We start from the raw sequence: 24506 nt of genomic DNA, 5'->3' as shown, positions 1-24506 counted from the left end.
CTTTCCGTGGAGGATGTTTCTTTGGGGTAAGGGACATTTCTATGAGGGGGCGCCGGATTTCCAAGCATTATTTAAAAAACGATCAGAAATTAAATAAAAAAAACAAGTTTTTTCAACTGAAAATAAGAAGCAACATTAGAACTTAAACCGAATAGAAATTATAACGTATGTGAGGGGGTTCTCCCCCAAGTCAATACCTCGGTCTTTAAGCTAGTTTTTTTAGTGCTATCAAAAGAGCTATCTATTCTAATTAAAGGGCCTTTGTGATTCTGGGTTTTGTGAATCAATTTTTTTTTAACTTTTACCTTAATGAGCGTGTTTTTGACTAAGTGGATACCACCCTCATATACGTATTAAAATATACATAGTAAAAAAAACAATAAAAAAACAAGCGATACGTTTAAATAGTGATCAAAACTTTTCACCGCTTTAAAAATTTTGAGGTCAATAAATTTATCAAAAGAATGGGTTTATAATGCTGATCTAAATATATAAATTTTACTAAGTTTAGTATTACTCATCAAAGGCTACGAGCCTGAGAAAATTTTCTCGATTTTTTAAAGAGGGGGGAAACATCCCCTACAAGTGAAAGAATTTTAATGAAAATCACACCGTCAGATTCAGCGTATCAGAAAACCCTATTACAAAGGTTTCAAGCTCATATCTGCAAAAATCTGCAACTTTGTATTTTTTGCCAGAAGAAAAATATAAAAATATAGAAGTTAGTTATGTAAGTTAATTTATAAAGACATCCATTTAGCAAAAGAAAAGTAAAATTTTTATGCAAATTTTGTTTACTTATTCAGTAACGGTTAGCCAAAATAAAAGCTGCATTAACTAAAAAACGATCAGAAATTAAATAAAAAAAAAAACAAGTTTTTTAAACTGAAAGTAAGGAGCGACATTAAAACTTAAAACGAACAGAAATTATTCCGTATATGAAAGGGGCTGTCCCCTCCTCAACGCCTCGCTCTTTACGCTGAAGTTTGACTCTGTCCCACAACTTTATTTTTTAAAACAATAAAAAACTTTAGCGTAAAGAGCGAGGCGTTGAAGAGGGGGCAGCCCCTTTCATATACGGAATAATTTCTGTTCGTTTTAAGTTTTAATTTCGCTCCTTACTTTCAGTTCAAAAAACTTGTTTTTTTTTATTTAATCAATATATAGAGCGCTGCAGAACCAAATTCATTAAATCAAACATTGCTTGATATAGAACTGTAAGTAAGGGGCGAATCGGCCCAATAGTAACGAAAATTCTAAATAAAAAGAATTTTGATAACAATAAATACATTAAAAGAATTTTCTTTTTATGCTGATTTTAAATATATAAAATTCATTAAGTTTAATGATTCATCAGAAGCTAAAGCCTGAGAAAGTTAGCCAAATTTAAAAAAAAAGGAGGAAAACACTCAAAAAGTCAAACGAACCAAAAAGTCAAAATGAAATTACATAACAGAGCATAACAGAGCAGAGAACGTAAGGTGAAGGTTTCAAGCTTCTATCTTCTAAAATGTGAAATTTTGTATTTTTGCCAGAAGAAAAATCCGGATGAGTGTTTGTTTATTTTGCGTTATTATTTTCCCAGAAATGATAGTATTGAACCAATAGTCCTAAAAGATCAAACGATGGCTCATTTAGGGAGAAATAAATATACTTGTGTCCGTTTTTAGTGACCAAAAAGATTTAGAAGTAACTCTTCCCCCTCCGGCACCTCTTTATTCTAAAGACATCCGATCAAAAGTTTGAAACAGCCATTTGATTAATCATTGTTGAAGGTTCAATACTATGCCTCTAGAGAGGACATGAGCCCCCACAGCCCCTGAGGAAAGGGCTGTAAATTTTGTAACTTGCCCATTTATACATTCACGATGTGTTTTAGTAAACGTATAAAGTTGAATCTGAATCTTTTAGGCTATATAAGTCCTCTATGAACGCTCGTCTGATTTTCTCTTGATGACATTTCGGCTCTATGCAGGCCAAAATGGCCGTTTTTCGTATTTGGATAGAGAGTAGCTTTAGTGCTCTCATAGGTTTTGAACTCCATTGCGTAGTTTTAGTCCGAATTACTTCTCCTTTTGAACTTTTTAACCCAATTTTTCTAAAATTAAGCAAACTTCCTCATGCTAATAGCTTTTGATAAGCAAAATTAAAATTAATCAAATTTTCTAAAAAGAATTAATATAAATAATGGATTTTGTTGATGCAGATACTGGAATCAAAACTTGTTTCTTAATGAAGTTTGGTTTCTAATGACAATCGCTTTTTAATTATTGTTTTTAATTATAAACTGTTTATCCAAGGCGTTCTCAAATATAAAAGAAAGTTGCATCCCCTTCGTCGGGCAACTTTTTTTTTATTATTTAAGTTTGGTTTCGTACAAAAATGTCTCGGTCATCCCCGGAGAAGTGCATCCCTTCAAATTTTTCTAGGGTGGAGTCCGAATAAGAGCAAAAGAAAGGGGCTGTCACACCGTAGCTCCTATATCAGAGGGGTAATTAAAAGATATTCCTCAGAACGGGGAGAGAAAGGGGAAATCATGACATTCCCTTCTTCTTCAATATTTATTTAAATGTTCAGCAAAAGCCAGAAAAAGACTTGAGCCTAATGGTGTCCTTTTTTGGGGCTTCTTCCACTCCCCCACAATCAGAAGGATCTCTTGCTCTCTATGCTCGCTGGTGCATAACTATAGAAGACTGTAACCAAACATTATCAAGCCTCAAATAAATAATCTCAGTTAAACAAGGCTTAAAAATTACTTTCTATTTTGTCCATTTCAAAAGCACTGCAGTAGCGCAACCAAAGTAAAGAGCGAAGCAAAGAGCTTAGTTTTAACTGAAAGTAAGAAGCAACATTAAAACTTAAACCTTCTCTATGCCTTGCTCTTCACGCTAAGGTTTTTTATAGTGCTTTAAAAAAGCCTTTTATTCTTTTAAATGGTCATTGTGACTCAGGAGCTATTCTTAAAGAATAGGGACAAAAAGCCAAACCTTATTGTATTAAATAAAAAAAACACGTTTTTTCAACTTAAAAATTCTGGTATCAAAATTCTGTTTTTTAGAGTTGCGGCTATTATTGGGCCGAGTTGCGCCTTACTTACAGATCGAACTTACCACAAATTGTTCGAAAGAGCGCTCACACTATTTGCTGACTACCTGCTTCACAGGCTTTCCGAGAAACTTCGTTTCAATCGTTTTATTATAGCGTTGTCAAGCAGCCTCATATCTTTTGAGTTTTGATTGTCTCGAAGGTTTTCTTATAAGGTGTATAAGAAAATACGTTAACACTTTTTCGTTTCGTCAAGATCTACTCCACATACCACCATGGAAACGCAGCTCAAGATTCAATAGTAAAAATGCAATAAATTACCCAGGAATTGCAGTCTTAAAAATGTTCGAAAAAATAAAATAAAATTGCTGGTCGCCAATGGTTTAGGATTCTTATTACATTTGGTTTAAATTTGTCCCTTTTTTGTTTTTTTCCTCTTTTTTTTGTCTTGTATCAGGATACAATCTATAAAGGTTAATATGACTGATGGAGATTAGTGGTGACATGATATACGAATATGGCAACTCGGTTTTTCAAACACTCTTTGAGTCTTTGTGCAATGCAAAAACCTTTAGTAGTCTTATAAGCAACTTATATCACTTTGGTGCATACAAGACTAAATTCTGAGCAAGGTACAACCATATGTGTTTCAAAAGAGGGCTTCTGAAAATTGCAGGTGTCAATAAAGTTTCACTCGAAAACGCCTTTCGGAAAAAGTAAAAAAATAGAGCATATTTCTTTTACTTTTTTGGGGGGTGGGCTAGCATTGGAGGATAGTTCATTTTAGCTGAAAATCTCTTGGAAAATGGGGTAACTGCCTAGAGTAAGACCTGTAGAGAAGGAAATATGTTAAGAAAATAATTTATACTTCATAATACGCGAATAATTGTCAATAACTCATTTTTCATAGAGTCCCGCTACACTTTATCCCCATCCCTATCCTCCAATGCCATCCCACCTCCCAAAAAAGTAAAAAATATGCTTCGTTTTTTCAATTTTTCCAAAATATGCAAATATATAGCCTAAATTATATATTTCCCATCTATTCTTTCAATCCGTATGTCGTGTTTCAACCTGCGTACCTTTGAGTTGTGACAAAACAAGAAAAGGAAAAACAAGTGACGGGTGGCAGGATGCATTAAAAATATATAATTTAAGCTACATATTGGCACACTAAGGGGGCTGGGGGTAAATTATAGCGAGTTTGCATGCAAAACCTATTAGCTATAGTTGTTCTGCATATTATGAAGTACGTATTGTTTTCTTAACCTATTTCCTTCTCTACAGCCCTTCTCTAGACTTATACAAAAAATATCTCTGAGAACAGTTTTAAATCAAATTTTAATTTTGTCCTACTCTTCTTTGGCTCTGGTGGTTGACAAACTTAACCGTAAACATTTGTTTTCCTTTTTTTGCATCAAATAACTTATAGAGTATTTCTTTTTCTTTAGGGCGAGCTTTGGAAGATGGCCCTTGAATTCAAATGGGCTTTAGTGTTGGTCATCTTTCTCTTATCATCAAGCATGGTTGATTCCGCAAGTATATCACATGTATCCCTTTTTGGAGCAAGTTTTTATAAACCGCAAGAGCATAAGAGATTCTCAAGTTCAAGTAAACAGCGAAAGTTAAGTAGCTGTGAAAGAAATGTGATGAGAATCCTCCGTATAGTTTGCAGTCCTGGCATTCCAGAGCAATTTACAGAAAAAGTTCAAAGAGCAGTTATTGATGATTGTTGCCCTAAAAGCTGCACACTATTAAAGCTGTCTTCGTTCTGTTCCACACATTGATACGTATCTTGATACATTGAAATAAATCGAATTGAACCGAAAAAAATTCAAACTGTGATTAAATTTTTGGGGTTCAACATTGGTTATTATTATTTGAATTTATGAGAAAGATGTCCCAGTTCTAAGTTAGAGATACAAGTGTTTTAGAGCTTTTGGATTGAATGAGTGACGAGTATATTTGCTGAAAAATTTAAAACCATTTTGGCTAGAAAATTTTGAATATAAACATGTTTCCAAAATCAAGATGTCTTCTTGACAAATAATTTTTCAACTCTTAGCTGCAAAGACGGAAAAAAGTCTTAAACTGTGATTAACTCTTATGCTTTAGTCCTTGTGATTTGTGGTTGTGATTGTGTATTGTGTGTGATTGTAATTGTGTAAGTTCTTGTGATTGTGTATCATACGATAGATTGACATGCTTATGGTATTTTATTAAATACTTGTATTTATACAGTTGTACATTTTTTTTTATATATTTGATTGATCAGTTTTATGCATTTAATATATGCAAAATGCACAGAAAAACTATTATAATTGATCAAAAAAACTCACAAGAATATTTAAATGCCACTGCATAAATAAATTTGTTACCAAGACTCCTGTGCTAATTTTTCAATACTAATTTTTAAAAATAAGTACTTTTTTCTTGACAAAAAGGGGCAAAATAAAACTATATATTTATCTTGCTTTACTGATATAATCCCAGACTTTCGCAATAGCTGTTATGTAAGGCACATTTAGTAAAAGTTTTCAAATCAAAATCACATTCTGAAAAGTGTAAATGCTTACCTTTACTTTGACTGACCTACTTCCAAATCAAAATGGTTTTATCAAAAGTGTAGGTACTTTTTTCTTGACAAAAAGGGGCAAAATACAACTATATATTTCTCTTACTTAACTGACCTAATACCAGACTTTCACATTAGCTGTTATGTAAGGCACTCTAAGTAAAAATTGTCAAATCAAAATCACGTTCTCAAAACTGTAAGTACTTACCTCTTGCTCTGTTTTCGAACAAGTTCTACATTTTTTTCTTATTTCTGTTCGAATTTTTTCAATAAGCATCTTTGTTCTTGCAATTTTTGCTTTATAGTTAGCTAATTCAAATTGGCAATGTTTCTCTTTTTGACGCAATATTTCAACCTCTTTGACGATTTCTACACTTTTTGCTTCCAATTGGATCATTTCCGTTTCCATTTTCTAGAAAAAAAGTCAATAAATAATTTGATCTGGAACCACAAGTAGAAAAACTATTAAAAAAAGAAAAAAAGAAAACCAAGTACGAGAATAAATTATTGTGTCCGAAAGAAAAGAACAAAGGAATTACTTGTAGAAAAACATGTATTAAAAATATTTCCTTTCTTTTTACTCGCTAAAATTTTCAAATTTTTGAAGCAAATTTTCAAGGAAGTTCTTATAAGCCACAACAACACGAGGGATACACATGTTCAAGTAACGAATAAAACTTAAGAAGCTGTGAAAGAAATGCGATGATTATCCTTCGTATGGCCTGCAGTCCTAGTATTCCACAGCAATCAAACAGTCCATGGTAACGAACCGCAATTAAGGAGTGACCTGGCCTAATAGTAACTGAAACTATAAGGCTAATTGAACTAAAGTAACCGAGACTGAAATCCTTCCTCAATGCCTCACTCTTTACACTAAATATAGACTTTTTGTCCCAACTCATTAAGAACAGCTCCTGAAACACAAGGGTAATTTAGTTAAAATAAGAAGTTCTTTAATATAATAAAAAACTTCAGAGTGAAGAATGAGGTATTAAGGGGTAGCTCCCCTCATATAAGGAATAACATCTCTACGCTTTCGGTTTTAATGTTGTTCCTTACTTTTAGTTGGAAAACTTTTTTAGCTTAACTTACTCAAAGAGCAGTCATTAATTAATGTTTCCCTAAAAGCTGTACATTATTAAGGCTTGCACGTTGATACACGTTGATACGTGTATCAAAGTGTATCACTTGATGAAAGTATCAAGTGTATCAAGTGTATCACTTGATACACTGATCACTACACGTTGATACGCATTCTGACACATTGAAAATAACACGAATTTAAGAGAAACAAATTCAAACCGTAATTTTTTCAAAACTTTTTTTTTTTGTTCAACATTGAAAAGTTTTATTTGAATCTAGGGAAAGATTTTGTCCGAGTTCTTTGTTAGAGAAATAAAGTGGCTTCCGATAAAATGTTATTGAATTCAATGATTGTATGTGCTAAAAATTACAAAAAGTTTTTGGCTAAAATTTTCACATAGAAGGACCAATTAGGAGGGTTTTAAATATTCGTTTTTATTAGTAACTTAAAATTTTACACAGTAGGTTTTAAAATAAATAAAAAATAAAAATTAAGTGCTATTTGCCTTCAAAAAAATAAGGCGCAATGTGATTAGCTAGCGACACTATGCCACAAGTATAATCTGATAAAACCAATCCCACTTTCTACTATCAAATTACAGGATATAATCTCTCTTTTTCTCTTTGGTATTTATTTCACATTTTCCTAACTTACATTATGGCAAAAATGAGGCCTTTAAACTTTTCACCGGAGCAATTATGCCAAATCATGAGAAAGGAGGGGAAGGGGTTTAGTAAATTAAAAAAGAATTAGAAAAAAAATATTGTTTCAAAATATAAGGGGTTATTGCTTCCCCGCCCCTAATTGGTGACACTGCATCCATTTTTGTGCAGAAGGATTGTAATCATTCCAGGATATAATCTCTCTTTTTCTCTTTGGTATGTATTTCGCGTTTTCCTAACAAACAGGATAGCAAAAATAAGGTCTTTAAACTTTTCACCGGACTAATTATGCCCATTCACGAAAGTAGGGGGGAAAGGGTTTAGTAAATAAAAAAAAATTAGAAAAACAATATTGTTTCAAAATATGAGGGGTGATTACTTCCCCGTCCCCAATTGGTGCCACTGCATAAATTTTTGTGCAGAAGGATTGCATAACTGCACTCCAGTTTTGTGCAGAAGGATTTGAATGTAATAAAAATCGTCAGTATTTTATTGCGCAGCTGATTGCTTCAGTTTCGATATTGCTTTCGGTATTTCGGTATTTTATTGCTTCAATTTCGATGAAATTATGCATGCAGATACAAGAGCAAGTAGATAAAAATCGGAAAAATATGTTTTACTTTCTAACTCATTAAGAAGTCTGATATACATCCTTTCGTTTTAGGTACAATAACAAAAAAAATAATATTATTTAGGGAAAACATTACTGAAGCGAGCGAATAGAACTTACCACAATATTGGCCAGAAGGGTTTCTATCCCACCTTGTCGTGTTTTTAACAGTCTTTCCAGCTTGAGCTTCTCCTGTAATTTCTGCTCTTGTTGTTCCTTCAATTCTTCTGAAAATACTTATTAGGTTGATTTTGGTAATAAAAAAAGAAGAAAAAGAATATCAGCTATTTTTTAAAATAATGCTGTCCAAGCGTCTGCTAAAATAAATTTTTAAAAAAAAACAAAAAAAAACACACCCTCTACCGAAAACGGATTTCAAGGTTCATGTACTACAAATAAGAAAGCATCTACAACTTAATATTACGTAGTTATGAACAGCAATCGTTTTTATATTAACTTGATCCCTTTTTTAAAGCTTTTTTGCTCTTGTGATGAGATACCAAATGTAAAATGGCTAATTAATGTTCTCATAGCCTTTCCTTGGTTCCTTAGAAATTCAGCTCTCTGCGAAACACAGCCCTCAAGAACTTCCACCAAAGGTGGAATTGTTATATGACTATTTCTTGTCGTCTTTAGTTTTAATATGGCACTTTACTTTTTTTTGTTTTTTTTTTAATTAATGTACGTTAATAAGCCACTAATGACCTAACGGAAAGGTGTTAGCAGAAATTTCTAAGGGATTCTTGAGCAAAAACTTATATTTTAAGTCATCAAACAACTGTCAATACATGTAGCTTCCCACTATACTGCACCACAATACTATAGGCCTTCCCAATTATAGCTTCCCACTATACTGCAGCACAATACTATACCCAATTATAGCTTCCCACTATACTGCACCACAATACTATACCCAATTATAGCTTCCCACTATACTGCATCGCAATACTATACCCAATTATAGCTTCCCACTATACTGCAGCGCAATAATATACCCAATTATAGCTTCCCACTATACTGCACCACAATACTATACCCAATTATAGCTTCCCACTATACTGCACCACAATACTATACCCAATTATAGCTTCCCACTATAATCACATACAAAACATACATTTTTTTGGAAGGTGGAGGGATCTACTGCAAAAAATAAAAATCACAAGGTAAATATGGACGAGATTAGATTGATGATCCACACACCCCAAATGTATAGCCTAAACCACTACTACTACTATAGCTACTAACAATGCACTGCAACACCAAGCCACCTGAGGCCAACACAGCTAGACAGGCTCCTCCTCCATCCAAACAAAACAGTTCGTGGTAACAAACTGTAAGTAAGGAGCGACCCGGCTCAATAGTAACCGAAACTCTAAAAAACAGAATTTTGATACCAGTAGATACACCAAAAGAATCAGATTTTTATGCTGATTTCAAATATATAAGTTTCAACAAGTTTAGTCTTACCCATTAAAAGTTATGAGCCTAAAAATATTTACCTTATTGTCAAAAAAAGGGCAAAACACCCCCTAAAAATGATAGAATCTTAATGAAAATCACACCGTCAGATTCAGCGTATCAGAAAACCCTACTGTTGAGGTTTGAAGCTCCAATCTGCAAAAACGTGGAATTTAGTATTTTTTTCCAGAAGAAAGATCACGGGTACGTGTTTATTTGTTTTTTTTTTCCCAGGGGTGATAGTATTGGCCCAGCGGTACTAGAATATTGCGGGAGGGCTCATTTGAAGGGAAATTAATAGTTCTAGTTCTCTGTTTAAGTGACCAGAAAATAGAGGGCAACTAGGCCCCCTCCCAAGCTCATTTTTTTTCCAAAGTCACCCGATCAAAATTTGAGATAGCCATTTCGTTCAGCATGGTCGAAAATATAATAACTATGAATTTTAGGATGAATTAATCCCCCAAAGTCCCAGGGGGGAGGGCTGAGAGTTATGAACTGTACCCAATATTTATATATAGTATTGGTTATTGGGAAGTATACAGCCGTTTTCAATGGGGATTTTTTCTGGTAGTGGGGGGGGGGGTCGGGGGGCTATGTAGGAGGATCTTTCCAAGGCGGAAATTTTCATGGGGGAAGGGACATTAATATGAAGGGGGCACCGGATTTTCCAGCATTATTTAAAAAAACGATCAGAAATTAAATAAAAAAAAAAAAAAACGTGAAAGCTGAAAGTTTCAGCTGAAAGTTTGTCAGCTGAAAGTAAGGAGCAACATCAAAACTTAAAACGATCTGAAATTATTATGTATATGATTGGGTTCACCCCCTAGTCAATAACTCGCTCTTTAAGCCAAAGATTTTTTTAGTACTTTCATAAGAGCTATTTATTCTAATTAACGGCCGTTGTGATTAAGGGGTCATTTTTTAAGAATAGGAACAAAATTCGAACTTTAGCGTAATGAACGAGGTATTGACTAGGGGCAGAATCCCCTAATATAGGTATTAAAAATATATGAATATAGAAGTTCGTTATGTAAGTTAATTCGTAAGTTTCGTATATTTATTACTAATTAAAACGTTCGTAAGTAAAATTAAACACTTTTGAGAAAGCCATTTAACAAAATAAAAGTAAAATTAATATACAAATTTTGTTTTAATTATGCATGTACGGTGAGCCAAAATCAAAACCTGTATTAATTCAAAAACATTCAAAAATTAAATAAAAAAAGAAGTTTTTTAACTAAAAGTAAGGAGTGACATTAAAACTTAAAGCGAACATAAATTATTCCATATATGAAAGGGGCTGTCCCCTCCTCAACGCCTCCTCGCTCTTTACGCTTCATTTCAATTTAATTGAACCAACAGTAGTATGTTACCTTATACTTCTGGGCCTTTTTGTTCCATCCTATGATATTCTGGGCCTTTACGTTCCATCCTATGATATTCTGGGCCTTTACGTTCCTTCCTATGATATTCTGGGCCTTTACGTTCCTTCCTATGATATTCTGGGCCTTTACGTTCCTTCCTATGATATTCTGGGCCCTTTACGTTCCTTCCTGTGCTATTCTGGGCCTTTACGTTCCTTCCTATGATATTCTGGGCCTTTACGTTCCTTCCTATGATATTCTGGGCCTTTACGTTCCTTCCTATGCTATTTGGGGCCTTTACGTTCCTTCCTATGCTATTCTGGGTCTTTATGTTCCTTCCGGTTTTTTGGTAGGTAATTCTATTCTACAGGGGCATTACACCCTTTCAAAGAGATTTACGCAATTTCTAGTTCAAGGTATATACATGTTTTTTTTTTTACCATCTTTTGAATTCTATAGAAGCTATAGCAATTTGAAATACCATATGGAATTCTATGGAAGCTCTACACCTTTTCAAAGAGAGTCAGTACTCCCTTATCATATGGAATTTGGCCCCCGTACCAAACAGGTTTTTCTGGTAATTCTATTCTACAGGGGCATTACACCCTTTCAAAGAGATTTACGCAATTTAAGGACAAGTTTTTCTGACGTAGATGTCTATTTCATGATATACAAGTTTTTTTTTTAGGTTAATTCCGTGATCATTCATCTGTAAGTTGATTAGTAGATTTTTTTTTTAAAACTTGGCTAATAGGTTTTTAAACCTATTGCTACGAACGCTACATGCATTCCATTTTTGGAACTAGGAGCGAGATTGTGTGATGTTATCAGACTGGTTTCGTTTCATGGGTTTATTAATAGAAGGACTAATGTTTTTGAAAAGGGTAATTACTTCTTTAGTTTACGAGATTTGCGAATTTTTTGCAAAAAGGTATTTGCGTAAAGGTATTGCGATGGTTAAGAATGCCTCACAGGTAATTAAAGTATGAGGAATGGGATGCTATAATTAGAATGGTTTTAAGTTGAAAATTGTGACGCAAAAATAACTCAGTTATTTGCTTGCGTGCATAGGAATTCCCATGTTATTTGCTTGCCTGTATTTTGTGTTAAATAAGTAGTTTTTGTATCTGTTAAAAGAGCTTTAAGGGGTTTGAGAGACTCAGTTGCCTGATTCCGTGTGGTTTTTCTTTACTTAGTGCTCATTAAAAACGAATTTTTTGTGTTAAATTAGTAGTTTTTGTATCTTTTAAAAGAGCTTTAAGGGGTTTGAGAGACTCAGTTGCCTTATTCCGTGTGGTTTTTCTTTACTTAGTGGTCATTAAAAATGAAATTTTTGTGTTAAATAAGCAGTTTTTGTATCTTTTAAAAGAGCTTTACGGGGATTGAGAGACTCAGTTGCCGGATTCCGTGTGTTTGTTCTTTACTTAGTGCTCATTAAAAACGAAATTTTTGTGTTAAAATATTTCAGTAGTGTTTGGTTGTGGTTTACCTTGTCAAAGTTACATTTTCTTGATTTTTCAAAGTTCATTTTGAATTTCTTTCGCTGAAATGCAAGAGTTGGAATAGTTCAGTAGTGTTCGGTTGTGGTTTCCCTTGTCACAGTTACATTTTCTTGATTTTTCAAAGTTTATTTTGAATTTCTTTCGTTGAAATGCAAGAGTTGGAATATTTCAGTAGTGTTTGATAGTGGTTTACCTTGTCAAAGTTAAATTTTCTTGATTTTTCAAAGTTCATTTTTAATTAAATTCGTTTAAATTAAATTTTATTTATATTTCTGATGTTTATTGATGTTGTTAACATTGTAAATGTGACATAATAATTATTTTTAATATTAATTTTTTAATTTATTTAGATTAAATGCAAGATTTTTATTATTTCAGTAGTGTTTGCTAATGTTTTACCTTGTCACAGTTACATTTTCTTGATTTTTCAAAGTTCATTTTGAATTTCTTTCGTTGAAATGCAAGAGTTGGAATATTTCAGTAGTGTTTGGTTGTGGTTTACCTTGTCACAGTTACATTTTCTTGATTTTTCAAAGTTCATTTTGAATTTCTTTCGTTGAAACGCAAGAGTTGGAATATTTCAATAGTGTTTGATGGTGGTTTACCTTGTCACAGTTACATTTTCTTGATTTTTCAAAGTTCATTTTGAATTTCTTTCGCTGAAATACAAGAGTTGGAATATTTCAGTAGTGTTTGGTTATGGTTTACCTTGTCACAGTTACATTTTCTTGATTTTTCAAAGTTCATTTTGAATTTCTTTCGTTGAAATGCAAGAGTTGGAATATTTCAGTAGTGTTTGGTTGTGGTTTACCTTGTCACAGTTACATTTTCTTGATTTTTCAAAGTTCATTTTGAATTTCTTTCGTTGAAATGCAAGAGTTGAAATATGTCAGTAGCGTTTGGTTGTGGTTTACCTTGTCAGAGATACTTTTTCTTTCTTTTTCAAAGTTCATTTCGAATTTCTTTCGTTGAAATTCAAGAGTTGGAATATTTCAGTAGTGTTTTGTTGTGGTTTACCTTGTAACAGTTAAATTTTCATGATTTTTCAAAGGATTTTTTTAATATCTTTAGTTTCTATTATTGATTTTGAATATTTCTGTTTTTTTTTTCTGGTGTTTTGATTGTTTCATTTACTTTTTATTGATGTATCTAACTTCATTTTTTATTTCATTTTCTTTAAAGCAAAAGTTGGAATATTTCAGTAGTGTTTGATTGTGGTTTACCCTGTCACAGTTACATTTTCTTGATTTTTCAAAGTTCATTTTGAATCATTCAAGAAACGTGATTAAACACGTTTTTAAACTACATGCTATTTGCATGCCTTTCCTTAGCACCTTTCCAAACGAGCGGGGATTCCCCGCTGGTTCCTACACATTGCAAAAAGTGAGCAGTACGAAAACTCCACGTTTTCAACCAGACTGGTTTTTAGACAACACACCCACAGAGCAAGCCTGACACGGGTAGGACCCTCACCACCAAGGTCAGGTTAGGTTAGATTAGGTTAAGTTACCTAACATTTCTAGGTTAAATTACATCAGGTTAAGTCGCGCGCCACTTAACATGATGTAAGTTAACCTAGAAATGTTAGGTAAATTAACCTAATCTAACCTAACCTGACCTTGGTGGTGAGTGTCCTACCCGTGTCAGGCTTGCTCTGTGGGGGTGTTGTCTAGAAAAACAGCCTTGTTCAAAACGTGGAGTTTTCGTACTGCTCACTTTGTTGCAATGGGTAGGAACCAGCGGGGAATCCCCGCTCGTTTGGAAAGGTGCCAAGGAAAGGCATGCAAATAGCATGTAGTTTAAAAACGTGTTTAATCACGTTTCTTGAATGATTCAAAATGAACTTTGAAAAATCAAGAAAATGTAACTGTGACAAGGTAAACCACAAGCAAACACTACTGAAATATTCCAACTCTTGCATTTCAACGAAAGAAATTCAAAATGAACTTTGAAAAATCAAGAAAATGTAACTGTGACAAGGTAATACACAACCAAACACTACTGAAATATTCCAACTCTTACATTTCAACGAAAGAAATTCAAAATGAACTTTGAAAAATTAAGAAAATGTAACTGTGACAAGGTACACGCCAACAAAGAACTTCATAAATATACAACAAATTTAATATAAAAGATATAATATAAAAATTTAAATTTATTAAAAATTATCGATAACCTGATGAAATTTCTTAAAAGAAAAAAAACAATTGAAATATACCAACTCTTAAATTTCTAAGAAATAAATTCAAAATGAAATTTGTAAAATAAAGAAAATGTAACTGTGACAAGGTAAACCACAACCAAACACTACTGAAATATTCCAACTCTTGTATTTCAGCGAAAGAAATTCAAAATGAACTTTGAAAAATCAAGAAAATGTAACTGTGACAAGGTAAACCACAATCAAACACTATTGAAATATTCCAACTCTTGCGTTTCAATGAAAGAAATTCAAAATGAACTTTGAAAAATCAAGAAAACGTAACTGTGACAAGGTAAACCACAACCAAACACTACTGAAATATTCCAACTCTTGCATTTCAACGAAAGAAATTCAAAATGAACTTTGAAAAATCAAGAAAATGTAACTGTGACAAGGTAAACCACAACCAAACACTACTGAAATATTCCAACTCTTGCATTTCAACGAAAGAAATTCAAAATGAACTTTGAAAAATCAAGAAAATGTAACTGTGACAAGGTAAACCACGACCAAACACTACTGAAATATTCCAACTCTTGCATTTCAACGAAAGAAATTCAAAATGGACTATCAAAAATAAATATAATGTAACTGTGACATGGTAAACAGAAACAAAACACTACTGAAATATTAAAACTATTGCTTTTGAACGAAACAAATTCAAAATAAACTTTGAAAAATCAAGAAAATGTAACTGTGACAAGGTAAACCACAACCAAACACTACTGAAATATTCCAACTCTTGCATTTCAACGAAAGAAATTCAAAATGAACTTTGAAAAATCAAGAAAATGTAACTGTGACAAGGTTAACCACAACCAAACACTACTGAAATATTCCAACTCTTGCATTTCAGCGAAAGAAATTCAAAATGAACTTTGAAAAATCAAGAAAATGTAACTGTGACAAGGTAAACCACAACCAAACACTACTGAAATATTCCAACTCTTGCATTTCAACGAAAGAAATTCAAAATAAACTTTGAAAAATCAAGAAAATGTAACTGTGACAAGGGAAACCACAACCAAACACTACTGAACTATTCCAACTCTTGCATTTCAGCGAAAGAAATTCAAAATGAACTTTGAAAAATCAAGTAAATGTAACTGTGACAAGGTAAACCACAACCAAACACTACTGAAATATTTTAACACAAAAATTTCGTTTTTAATGAGCACTAAGTAAAGAACAACCACACGGAATCCGGCAACTGAGTCTATCAATCCCCTTAAAGCTCTTTTAAAAGATACAAAAACTACTTATTCAACTCACAATTTTCGTTTTTAATGAGCACCAAGTAAAGAAAATCCACACGGAATTAGGCAACTGAGTCTCTCAAACCCCTTAAAGCTCTTTTAAAAGATGCAAAAACTACTGATTTAACACAAAAATTTCGTTTTTAATGAGCACTAAGTAAAGAAAAACCACACGGAATCAGGCAACTGAGTCTCTCAAACCCCTTAAAGCTCTTTTAAAAGATACAAAAACTACTTATTTAACACAAAATACAGGCAAGCAAATAACATGGGAATTCCTATACACGCAAGCAAATAACTGAGTTATTTTTACGTAACAAATTTCAACCTAAAACCATTCTAATTATAGCATCCCATTTCTCATTCTTTAATTACCTGTGAGTCATTCTTAACCATCGCAATATCTTTACTCAAATACCTTTTTGTAAAAAAATCACAAATCTTGTAAACTAAAGACGTAATTAACCTTTTCAAAAACAATAGTCCTTCTATTAATGAACCCGTGAAACGGAACCAGTCTGATAGCATCACACAATCTCGCTCCTAGTTCCAAAAATGGAATGCATGTAGCGTTAGTAGTAATAGGTTTAAAAACCTATTAGCCAAGTTTAAAAAAAAAAAAAACCTACTAATCAACTTACAGATGAATGACCACGGATTTAACCTAAAAAAAAACTTGTATATCATGAACTAGACATCTACGTCAGAAAAATTTGTCCTTAAATTGCGTAAATCTCTTTGAAAGGGTTTAATGCCCCTGTAGAATAGAATTACCAGAAAAACCTGTTTGGTACGGGGGCCAAATTCCATATGATAAGGGAGTACTGACTCTCTTTGAAAAGGTGTAGAGCTTCCATAGAATTCCATATGATATTTCAAATTGCTATAGCTTCTATAGAATTCAAAAGATGGTAAAAAAAAGCATGTATATACCTTGAACTAGAAATTGCGTAAATCTCTTTGAAAGGGTGTAATGCCCCTGTAGAATAGAATTACCTACCAAAAAACCGGAAGGAACATAAAGACCCAGAATAGCATAGGAAGGAACGTAAAGGCCCCAAATAGCATAGGAAGGAACGTAAAGGCCCAGAATAACATAGGAAGGAACGTAAAGGCCCAGAATAGCATAGGAAGGAACTTAAAGGCCCAGAATATCATAGGACGGAACGTAAAGGCCCAGAATATCATAGGAAGGAACGTAAACGCCCAGAATATCATAGGATGGAACGTAAAGGCCCAGAATATCATAGGATGGAACGTAAAGGCCCAGAAGTATAAGGTAACATACTACTACCAACGCTGACGAAATTAAGAAACGGGAAAACACCTTTATTTTTTTGTGTTTGTGTGTGTGTGTGTGGGGGGGGGGTTAATCCCAATGTAATTTTTACCTGAAATTAGAATAGGCTACTTTTGTCTCACGGACTTACAGATGCAAGTTAAAAAAACACAAACTTATTCTTCCCATTTTGGGACCTCTAACATCCTTTCCCTTCCCCAAAATTAAAGTCCTCCGGGCCCAGAGAACAATCCCCAGACACTTCAAGCTAATTCCAAAATAATTCCTTTTCAGTCCTTTGTGGCGGGCCTTGCCACAACCTATGATTTTGTTTCTACATTAGGGTTAATATGAGCCAAGAAATTCCAAGTGAAATTTCCAGGGGTTTTGGAATTTTGCACTTTTTCAGCCCATGTTTAGGGAAAAACAACATTTTGTGTGTGTATTAGCCCAGTACTCGTGAACGGGTTTAATATTCAAGCAGTTCCAGTTGATTGGGGGGGAGGTCCATACTAGAGCCTTTTTTTGCTGAGGTAGGGCACCTTTGGCCAAGGAAATTGAGGGTAAAAGTTTTAAGTAGATAAGAAAAATTGCTTTTTTTTTGGCGGGCCCGTGATCCAAGCTTAATTTTTTCTGTACAAATTGGGGTTTCTTCGGAATAACCTGGTTGGTTTGAAACTTGTAAGTTTCAAACCAGCCTGAGCCAAAACAAAGTCGGGCCCAAAGTCAGAACCCCTAACACCCACCTGTTTGAACAAAATTTGAGGCTCTTCGGTTCAGGGAATACATCCTTAATAAAAATTCGTACAAACACATATGGCTATAGCAGAACAGAAAAGATCACTATTCTGTAAGGATAATCTATGAAACGCCGAGAGCCATCTATCAAAAAGTTCCTGGTAACGAACTGTAAGTAAGAAGCAACGCGGCTCAAAAATAACAGAAACTCCACCAAACAGAATTTTGATGTCAATAGAGGTACCAAAAAGATCGACTAAATATGTGAATTCCAAATACATTAGATTAATTAAGATTAGCGTTACCCATTAAAAGCTAAGAGCCTGTGAAGATTTGCCTGATTTTCAAAAAAGGGGGAAACACCCTCTAAAAGTAATACAATTTTATTGAAACTTATCGAGTCTTATTATCACACCATCAGATCCAGCGCATCCAAGAACCCTATTATAGAAGTTTCAAGCTCCCATCTGCAAACATGTGGAATCTTGTATTTTTTTTCGGAAGTAAGATCATGGTTGCGTGTTTTTTTTTCCAAGTTTGAATTTTGTTTCTAATTCTTTAAGAGCAAGTCTTGAAACACAAGCTCCGTCTAATTAAATAATAAGCCATTTTAAAAGTAAAAAAAACTTTAGTATAAAGAGTGAGGTATTGAGGAGGGGGCAACCTCTCTCTTATATGCAACAATTTCTGTTCGTTTTTAGTTTTGATGATGCTCCTGACTTTCAGATGAAAAAAAAAATTTTATACTTATTATTATATCGAAACCATACTGGTCATGTAGTTTTTACTTTATCTTTTATAAGGTTTACACTAAATTTTAGAATAAGGTTTACACTAAATTTTTTACACCAATAGACAATCGCCAGTCCCAATAAGTCCTCTTAATACGGAAAGGGACGAAGAGACGAACACCACATGGCATCGAACAACTTTACACTTAATAAACATAAAATTTGTCTGGACTTGAATAACAGCCTAGTTTCACCAAAAAACATAGTTTGTGATTATTTACGGAAAGTAAAGGGATTGACAGTAGGCTAAAAGCCTTAGTGTTTCAGTCCACGTTTGCTTACAAGTTTCTAGTTCGTTTTTCGTCTCTTAGAATGAAATCTATATTAAAGGTTTGACCCAAGTAAACGATGGTTTACCCCCCCCCCCCCCCAGGGCCCTATGGAAAGGGGAAGAAAGAAGGGAGGTCAGGTTAATATTTCCGACGTCTAAATATTAGGCTACTTATAATACATGAGACAAAAGAAAGACTTCGCTTGGCCTAAAATATGTGTAATATATTTGAAATTGGGGCAAGGGCCAAAAAGGGTTTGAAATAAAAAGTATAAAAATTAGTGGGTAAGGCTTATAATTAAAGTAAAATCTATCCAAATGACACTAATAAGAAGCGCAAATAAAGATGTAAGCGAAGAGAAAAAAAGGACATAAAGAACTGATCAACTGTTTACTGAAGTTTATTGAACCTGGCGTTTCCCAAGATTTGAGGTGTGAATATCTCTTCCTACCGAAGAAAAACAGTTTTGTAACCATTTCTGAGGGGCCAAACCCTTTTCGCTATCCACTTCACGTCTTCTAGGTCACGTATGCTGTAAAGGTCCACTACGCATGACAAAGCTCCCTCATACGTGGAAATGTCCCTGTAACGCTTGGCACAGTCGCCGCAATGCTTAGTAAAGCTGTCACGCTGGACACGCACCACTTGGTTTACATTACTTCTGACAGGTCACGCCCCCCTCGCTCATCGCAGAGGACTTATTTCCTTGGCTAAATAATTTTGTACATTTGAGTCCTCTTGGTCCAAAAACCTTAAGGTCTGAAGGAAAAATGTCTAAAGCCAATAAAAAGTAGCGTCTTGTTTGTCTCGTGCACCCAAGCTTTTTCTTCTGAATAAGCACCCCCCCAGGATCATTAACTTACAAAAATAAGTTTCAACCAGTTCAGGAGAAAAAAAGCTTTTGTACCCTATTTCAGGGCAACCAGTGTCTTTGTTTTTGTTTTGCTCTTTTAGTTTCTTTTCTTGTGCATTGGGATTTCCTCGGTCCCAAGACTTTAGGATGTATGTTTCAAAACCTGGCTCTTCTCCGCTATAATACCTATTTGAAAAAAGGGGCACAAATTATGGCTTTTGATCCTGGACTTGCGTAGGTTGTATGGTCTGCAGAGGTATACTTTTTTGTCTTTCGATAATTTTGTTAAGACAAGTTTTCAGGAATTTTGATGCGATAACGTAGGAGCTTAGGAGGGTCTCTAGAGGTAAAAAAAGGGCACATGGGATGGTCACTCTTGAATCACTTTGAGCTCTTATAAATTGCACTTTACTTTAAATACACCACTTAAAGAGCCGCATCCAACGTTTCAATAAATACACCTTCCGTACAAAGAGAACGAGAAAAAAAACAACCTACAAATCAAGAAAAACTTGAGCAGTAATGCACCTATTGATATCAATTACACATGGAATTACACAAGCCTGATGCATGGATACGTGTGCAGTTTCACGATTACACACCTTAACAAGGACAGCCACCTATTATTTGAGACGAATACATGGGTTACCAGACGGGTTTAGACGGTACACACTTTACCAGGTTCATTCATCTATCACTAGAACATGTTTTTTTCTGGGTTCAATAGTCAGAACTTGACTTCCTTATATCATATATTCAAAGATATTTTTTTTGTAAAAATACTGGTTTTCACTTGGAGGGCTTATAATCACGTTTTTTCACTATAAATATAGATGCAATTGGTCTTTCTGTATTAGTTGAATTAAAGAACTTGTAATAAGCCTTTTATACTTAAATTTATTCATTTTCCGACGGAGAACTCCAAAAGGATTAGAGTAAGTAGATATATATTATTCTTTTTATTCGAAATGTGTTTCATTATAGCTGGTTTTTAAATATCTAACATCAGGCTTTTCTGATTAACAGGGGACTACATATCATTCGTAAGGTTTATAGCCGCTGTCCAGGTATAAGGGTATTTGGCTAAAAGGCTTCCTAACTAGTTCGCAAAAGCATATATTAATTTTGCTAACAGGTAACAATTTTCTTCACATCTCAGTCAGCATTACACTCCAAGTACGCTACAGTATTAAACCGAGTTAAAAATTTTCATTATTGTCAGCGGTTGCTAAAAAACTATGAGACTTGAATGTGCGTGTGTAGCAACCCATGGGCTATTATTAGGGAAGAAGAGGGGGAGGGGTAGGAAAAAAGAGTAGGGATGTTGAGGAAAAGGGTAGAGGATGGGACCAAGGATGGGGGTGGGGTAAAAAAGCTTTTTTTTTATTTCTTTATGTATCGTATTTAAAAATATGTTTTATGGCACCCATACAGATATAGGCTATTTGGCTCCAAATGCTTCTAAAGTACTTTACAGAAATATCTCTTTTTTAAGACTAGATTAGACAATACGTCTCCTTTAAATACAACCAATATCGTTAATGTATTTGAGTGAGTTTCGGTTTTGTGGGAGGTGGGGGCGCTACCCCCTTTAAAATTCTGAATAAATATCAAACGTAGCTAATAGTCAAAATTGTTTTTTTTTTCATTTCTTTGTGTATCGTGTCTAAAAATATGTTTTATGGCACCAATACAGATATAGGCTATTTGGCTCAAAATGCTTCTTAAGTACTTTACAGAAATATCTCATTTTTAAGACTTAAATTGGACAATACGTCTCCTTTAAGTACAAACAATATCGTTGATGCACTGGAGTGAGTTTTGGTTTTGGGAGTGAGGGGGAGGGGTAGGGACGCTACCCTCCATTAATATTCTGAATAAGTATCAAACGTAGCTAATAGTCAAAATTGTTTTTTTCTTTTATAATATGTTGAAGTGGCGTTCTTTTTTTCTATGTGTTTTAGGATGATAATGATTTAAGCCAATAAGGTGAGAAAACAAGTTACAAGTTACAAAGTGAGAAAACAGAAATTAATTTTAATTCAAGAAAGTTGACAATCAAACCACCGCCCAAAAGTGATCGAAGTTGAACGACGCCCCTGACAACACTGATACTAACCTGATCAGATCCTTGAACTCGATAAGACCAACTGTAATCTGCTTTGCGCACCATTCAGATAGACAGATAACTTCTAATGTCCTACCTGCTATTTCTGACGTAAGTCCATTTATTAGATAACTTCATATTTTTATTTAGGTTTATAGCACACTCACAATTTTTCAAATTCCTTTTTTTCTTTAAACAAGTAGCGTATTATTTATCATTCAAGTATCGATTAGTCATATATGGCGTCAATGTGGCAAAGTTAAAAATAATAGTAAAACCTGGTCAATGCGCCTCTTTGGCATAATGAGATGCGGATCGCTTCTGGGTGTAACAAATTTATGCGTAAAAACACGGCAGTTTCTTGTACACATAAGCATATTTCACATTAGAATTTAATGAGAAATGATATTTATCATTCGGGCGTTTTTTAAAAGAAATTAATGTTAAAACTCTAGTTTTACAATTACGAGATAAGAAGGGGGTAGATATTCTTAAGCTATAATAATAGTTTATTAAATCGTCTCCTTCTATGATCGAGGTAGCAATTTTAGGAAAATAGTTCACGAACGGTATATTAGCGTCAACCTAGGGGTTAGATACTCCTTTTTTACATTTCATGTTATAGCATTCTTCGATTCTTCTTTTTAGTCTTGATAATTTAAAATTAGCTAGTTGCGTATATTAGATCATGGTGTAATTATAGAAAGAGGAATGGAGGGAGATAAAATAAAAACTTCTTCCTTTGCCTCGGCTTGTCTTTTGTCATTATGAAAGACATATCACCGTAACTTTGTTTCTTCTAATTCTTCAGGTTGGGGGACAAAAACTTCTTGTTCTTCCAGCGATTTATTTAGTCCAGGTTTACCTTGACTTGTCTTTGTTCATTATGAAATAAATTTCGCCAATGCATTGATGTCTCTTTGGGTACTTTATACGATTGAAATGGGTAAGTATTTAGCCAACATAATGCTAGGAGGGAAATTAAGTTTTGACGGGGGGAAAAAAAAATGGCATAGTCTTTTAACTTTATTAAATATTTGGATATTTCATATGGAAAATAAACCCTGTTTTTTTTATAGATTAATGAATTAGTACCACCATCTGCTCAAGAAGTAATTATTTGTAGTGAACCTGCGTCAATCATCGCGCCGCCAGTGGAGCTTAGAGACGATAATATTTTAGTTCTTGATAATATGGAGTGGAAAAGTGGCTTTCTAAATTACTGTTTTGGGGACATGGCCAGTCTAGATGTCTTAACTTGTGACATAGATATGGTGGAGGACCTGGAATGAACAGATTTGTGAATCAGTATTTAGGTGATAGTAGTACAAGTGCATCTAAACCGGGTCCTCATAAATAAATTCCGTCACAAGACAATACATGAAGGCTTGTTCAACTATCCTCAAAAACCATGGAAGCAATGCTCAGTGAATTATGTGATTTTAAATCGGGGTCCACTAATGCAACTGAACAGGCTAAGGGTGGTGCTATTGACGATTATATACCAACCTCCACCATTGAACTTAACGATAATACTAGTAGTAGTGAAACAATACCCCTATAAACATTTACACTTCCAGATTTTATCCTTTATAACTCTGCCTTGCACCACACAAAAGTCTACTCCTAAAAATTCGTTGACCTCTTTGACTCTTTTGTGTCAGGAGATATAACACATCCCCTGGATATTACTCATTTATATGTTAACAAGATTCATGCCCTTCTTGAACAACAGATGGGGGCGTGGGGAGGAAGGGACAGTTTAAAAGCATCAATTGCGCTAAAAAAAATATTTTAAATGAAAATGCGAGCGAGCTCTCAAAATACTAGAATACAGAGATGTTAGCAATTCGCCCGCATTTATCAAATTATGAGGAGGTTTTTTTAGATTGGGTAAGTAGCATTCAAACTAAACTGGATAATTATAACGAGGGGGGTATTGTCTCGGTGGTTTTATTTATTGAGAGTTTAAACGTTAACATCTGTAGATTTAAAAAGGACTTTATTTTAAGATGGGCATAGGGAGAGGGCTATAGTTTTAAAATATCATTCTGATTTAGAGGGTTGTAGGGGGATACAACGAATCTGTTTTGATGCGAGGCTACAGTGTTTCAAGTATGAATTTTTAATTTCTGCTTATAGACCCCTATTGAAAGATGCCTCTAAGAAAAAGTTGGAAGAATTAGCAGTTAATGGTAGGGAGGGTTCAAAGTTCCCTATAGTAGATTTTAATTGTTTAAATGGTCAATTTATCCGTGACATTAAAAGGAATAGATATTTTTGAGCGTGCTAATGCACATTTAAAGATTGGTGTCACGGCGCTGCAGTATGAAACAGAATTTGAGAAGGGCCAGCGTTCTGATAAAAAAAAGGTGTATTATTTCCAGTGAGGGCTCCGTCAATTGAGTACGTGGAGCATTGGGTTTGGCTTCTATACACGCCAACCACAGAGCCTGATTCAATTGGACATTTTAATCCAATCAAAGATATTAGTAGGGTTTTAAGTGAGGGTAAAAAACAGAGTGCATGTCACTATTGTCCAACATGCCTCTCAAGATTTTGGACAGATTTAAAGTTAAAGCATCACATGAGACACTATAAACGTCATGGATACCAGGCTGTGGAAACAGTAAGTGGAGAAAGAGCGATCTTACGTTTTAAGAATTTCCAGAACACGCTCCTAAAGACCAATAAGATCGCTTTG

At 34.1% G+C, this 24506-nt stretch overlaps 1 protein-coding gene across 1 annotated transcript in view; it reads right to left on the bottom strand.

Moving 5' to 3' along the window:
* The window catches only part of LOC148945529 (coiled-coil domain-containing protein 39-like), a 107237-nt gene that overhangs the window by 34932 nt on the left and 47799 nt on the right, over positions 1 to 24506 (bottom strand). The window contains exons 7-8 of the mRNA XM_089099258.1: positions 8097 to 8203; positions 5829 to 6032 (exon numbers count right to left, since the gene is read on the bottom strand). Coding sequence (XP_088955384.1) covers positions 5829 to 6032; positions 8097 to 8203 — 311 coding nt within the window. The remainder of the gene's footprint in view (positions 1 to 5828; positions 6033 to 8096; positions 8204 to 24506) is intronic.

The sequence above is a fragment of the Artemia sp. Qi Xiang Cuo genome, chromosome 13 (genome assembly GCF_049724085.1).
Source record: "Artemia sp. Qi Xiang Cuo chromosome 13, ASM4972408v1, whole genome shotgun sequence".
NCBI lineage: Eukaryota > Metazoa > Arthropoda > Branchiopoda > Anostraca > Artemiidae > Artemia > Artemia sp. Qi Xiang Cuo.
Note: the sequence above shows the minus strand (reverse complement) of the source record. Positions and strands in the feature narration are given on the sequence as shown.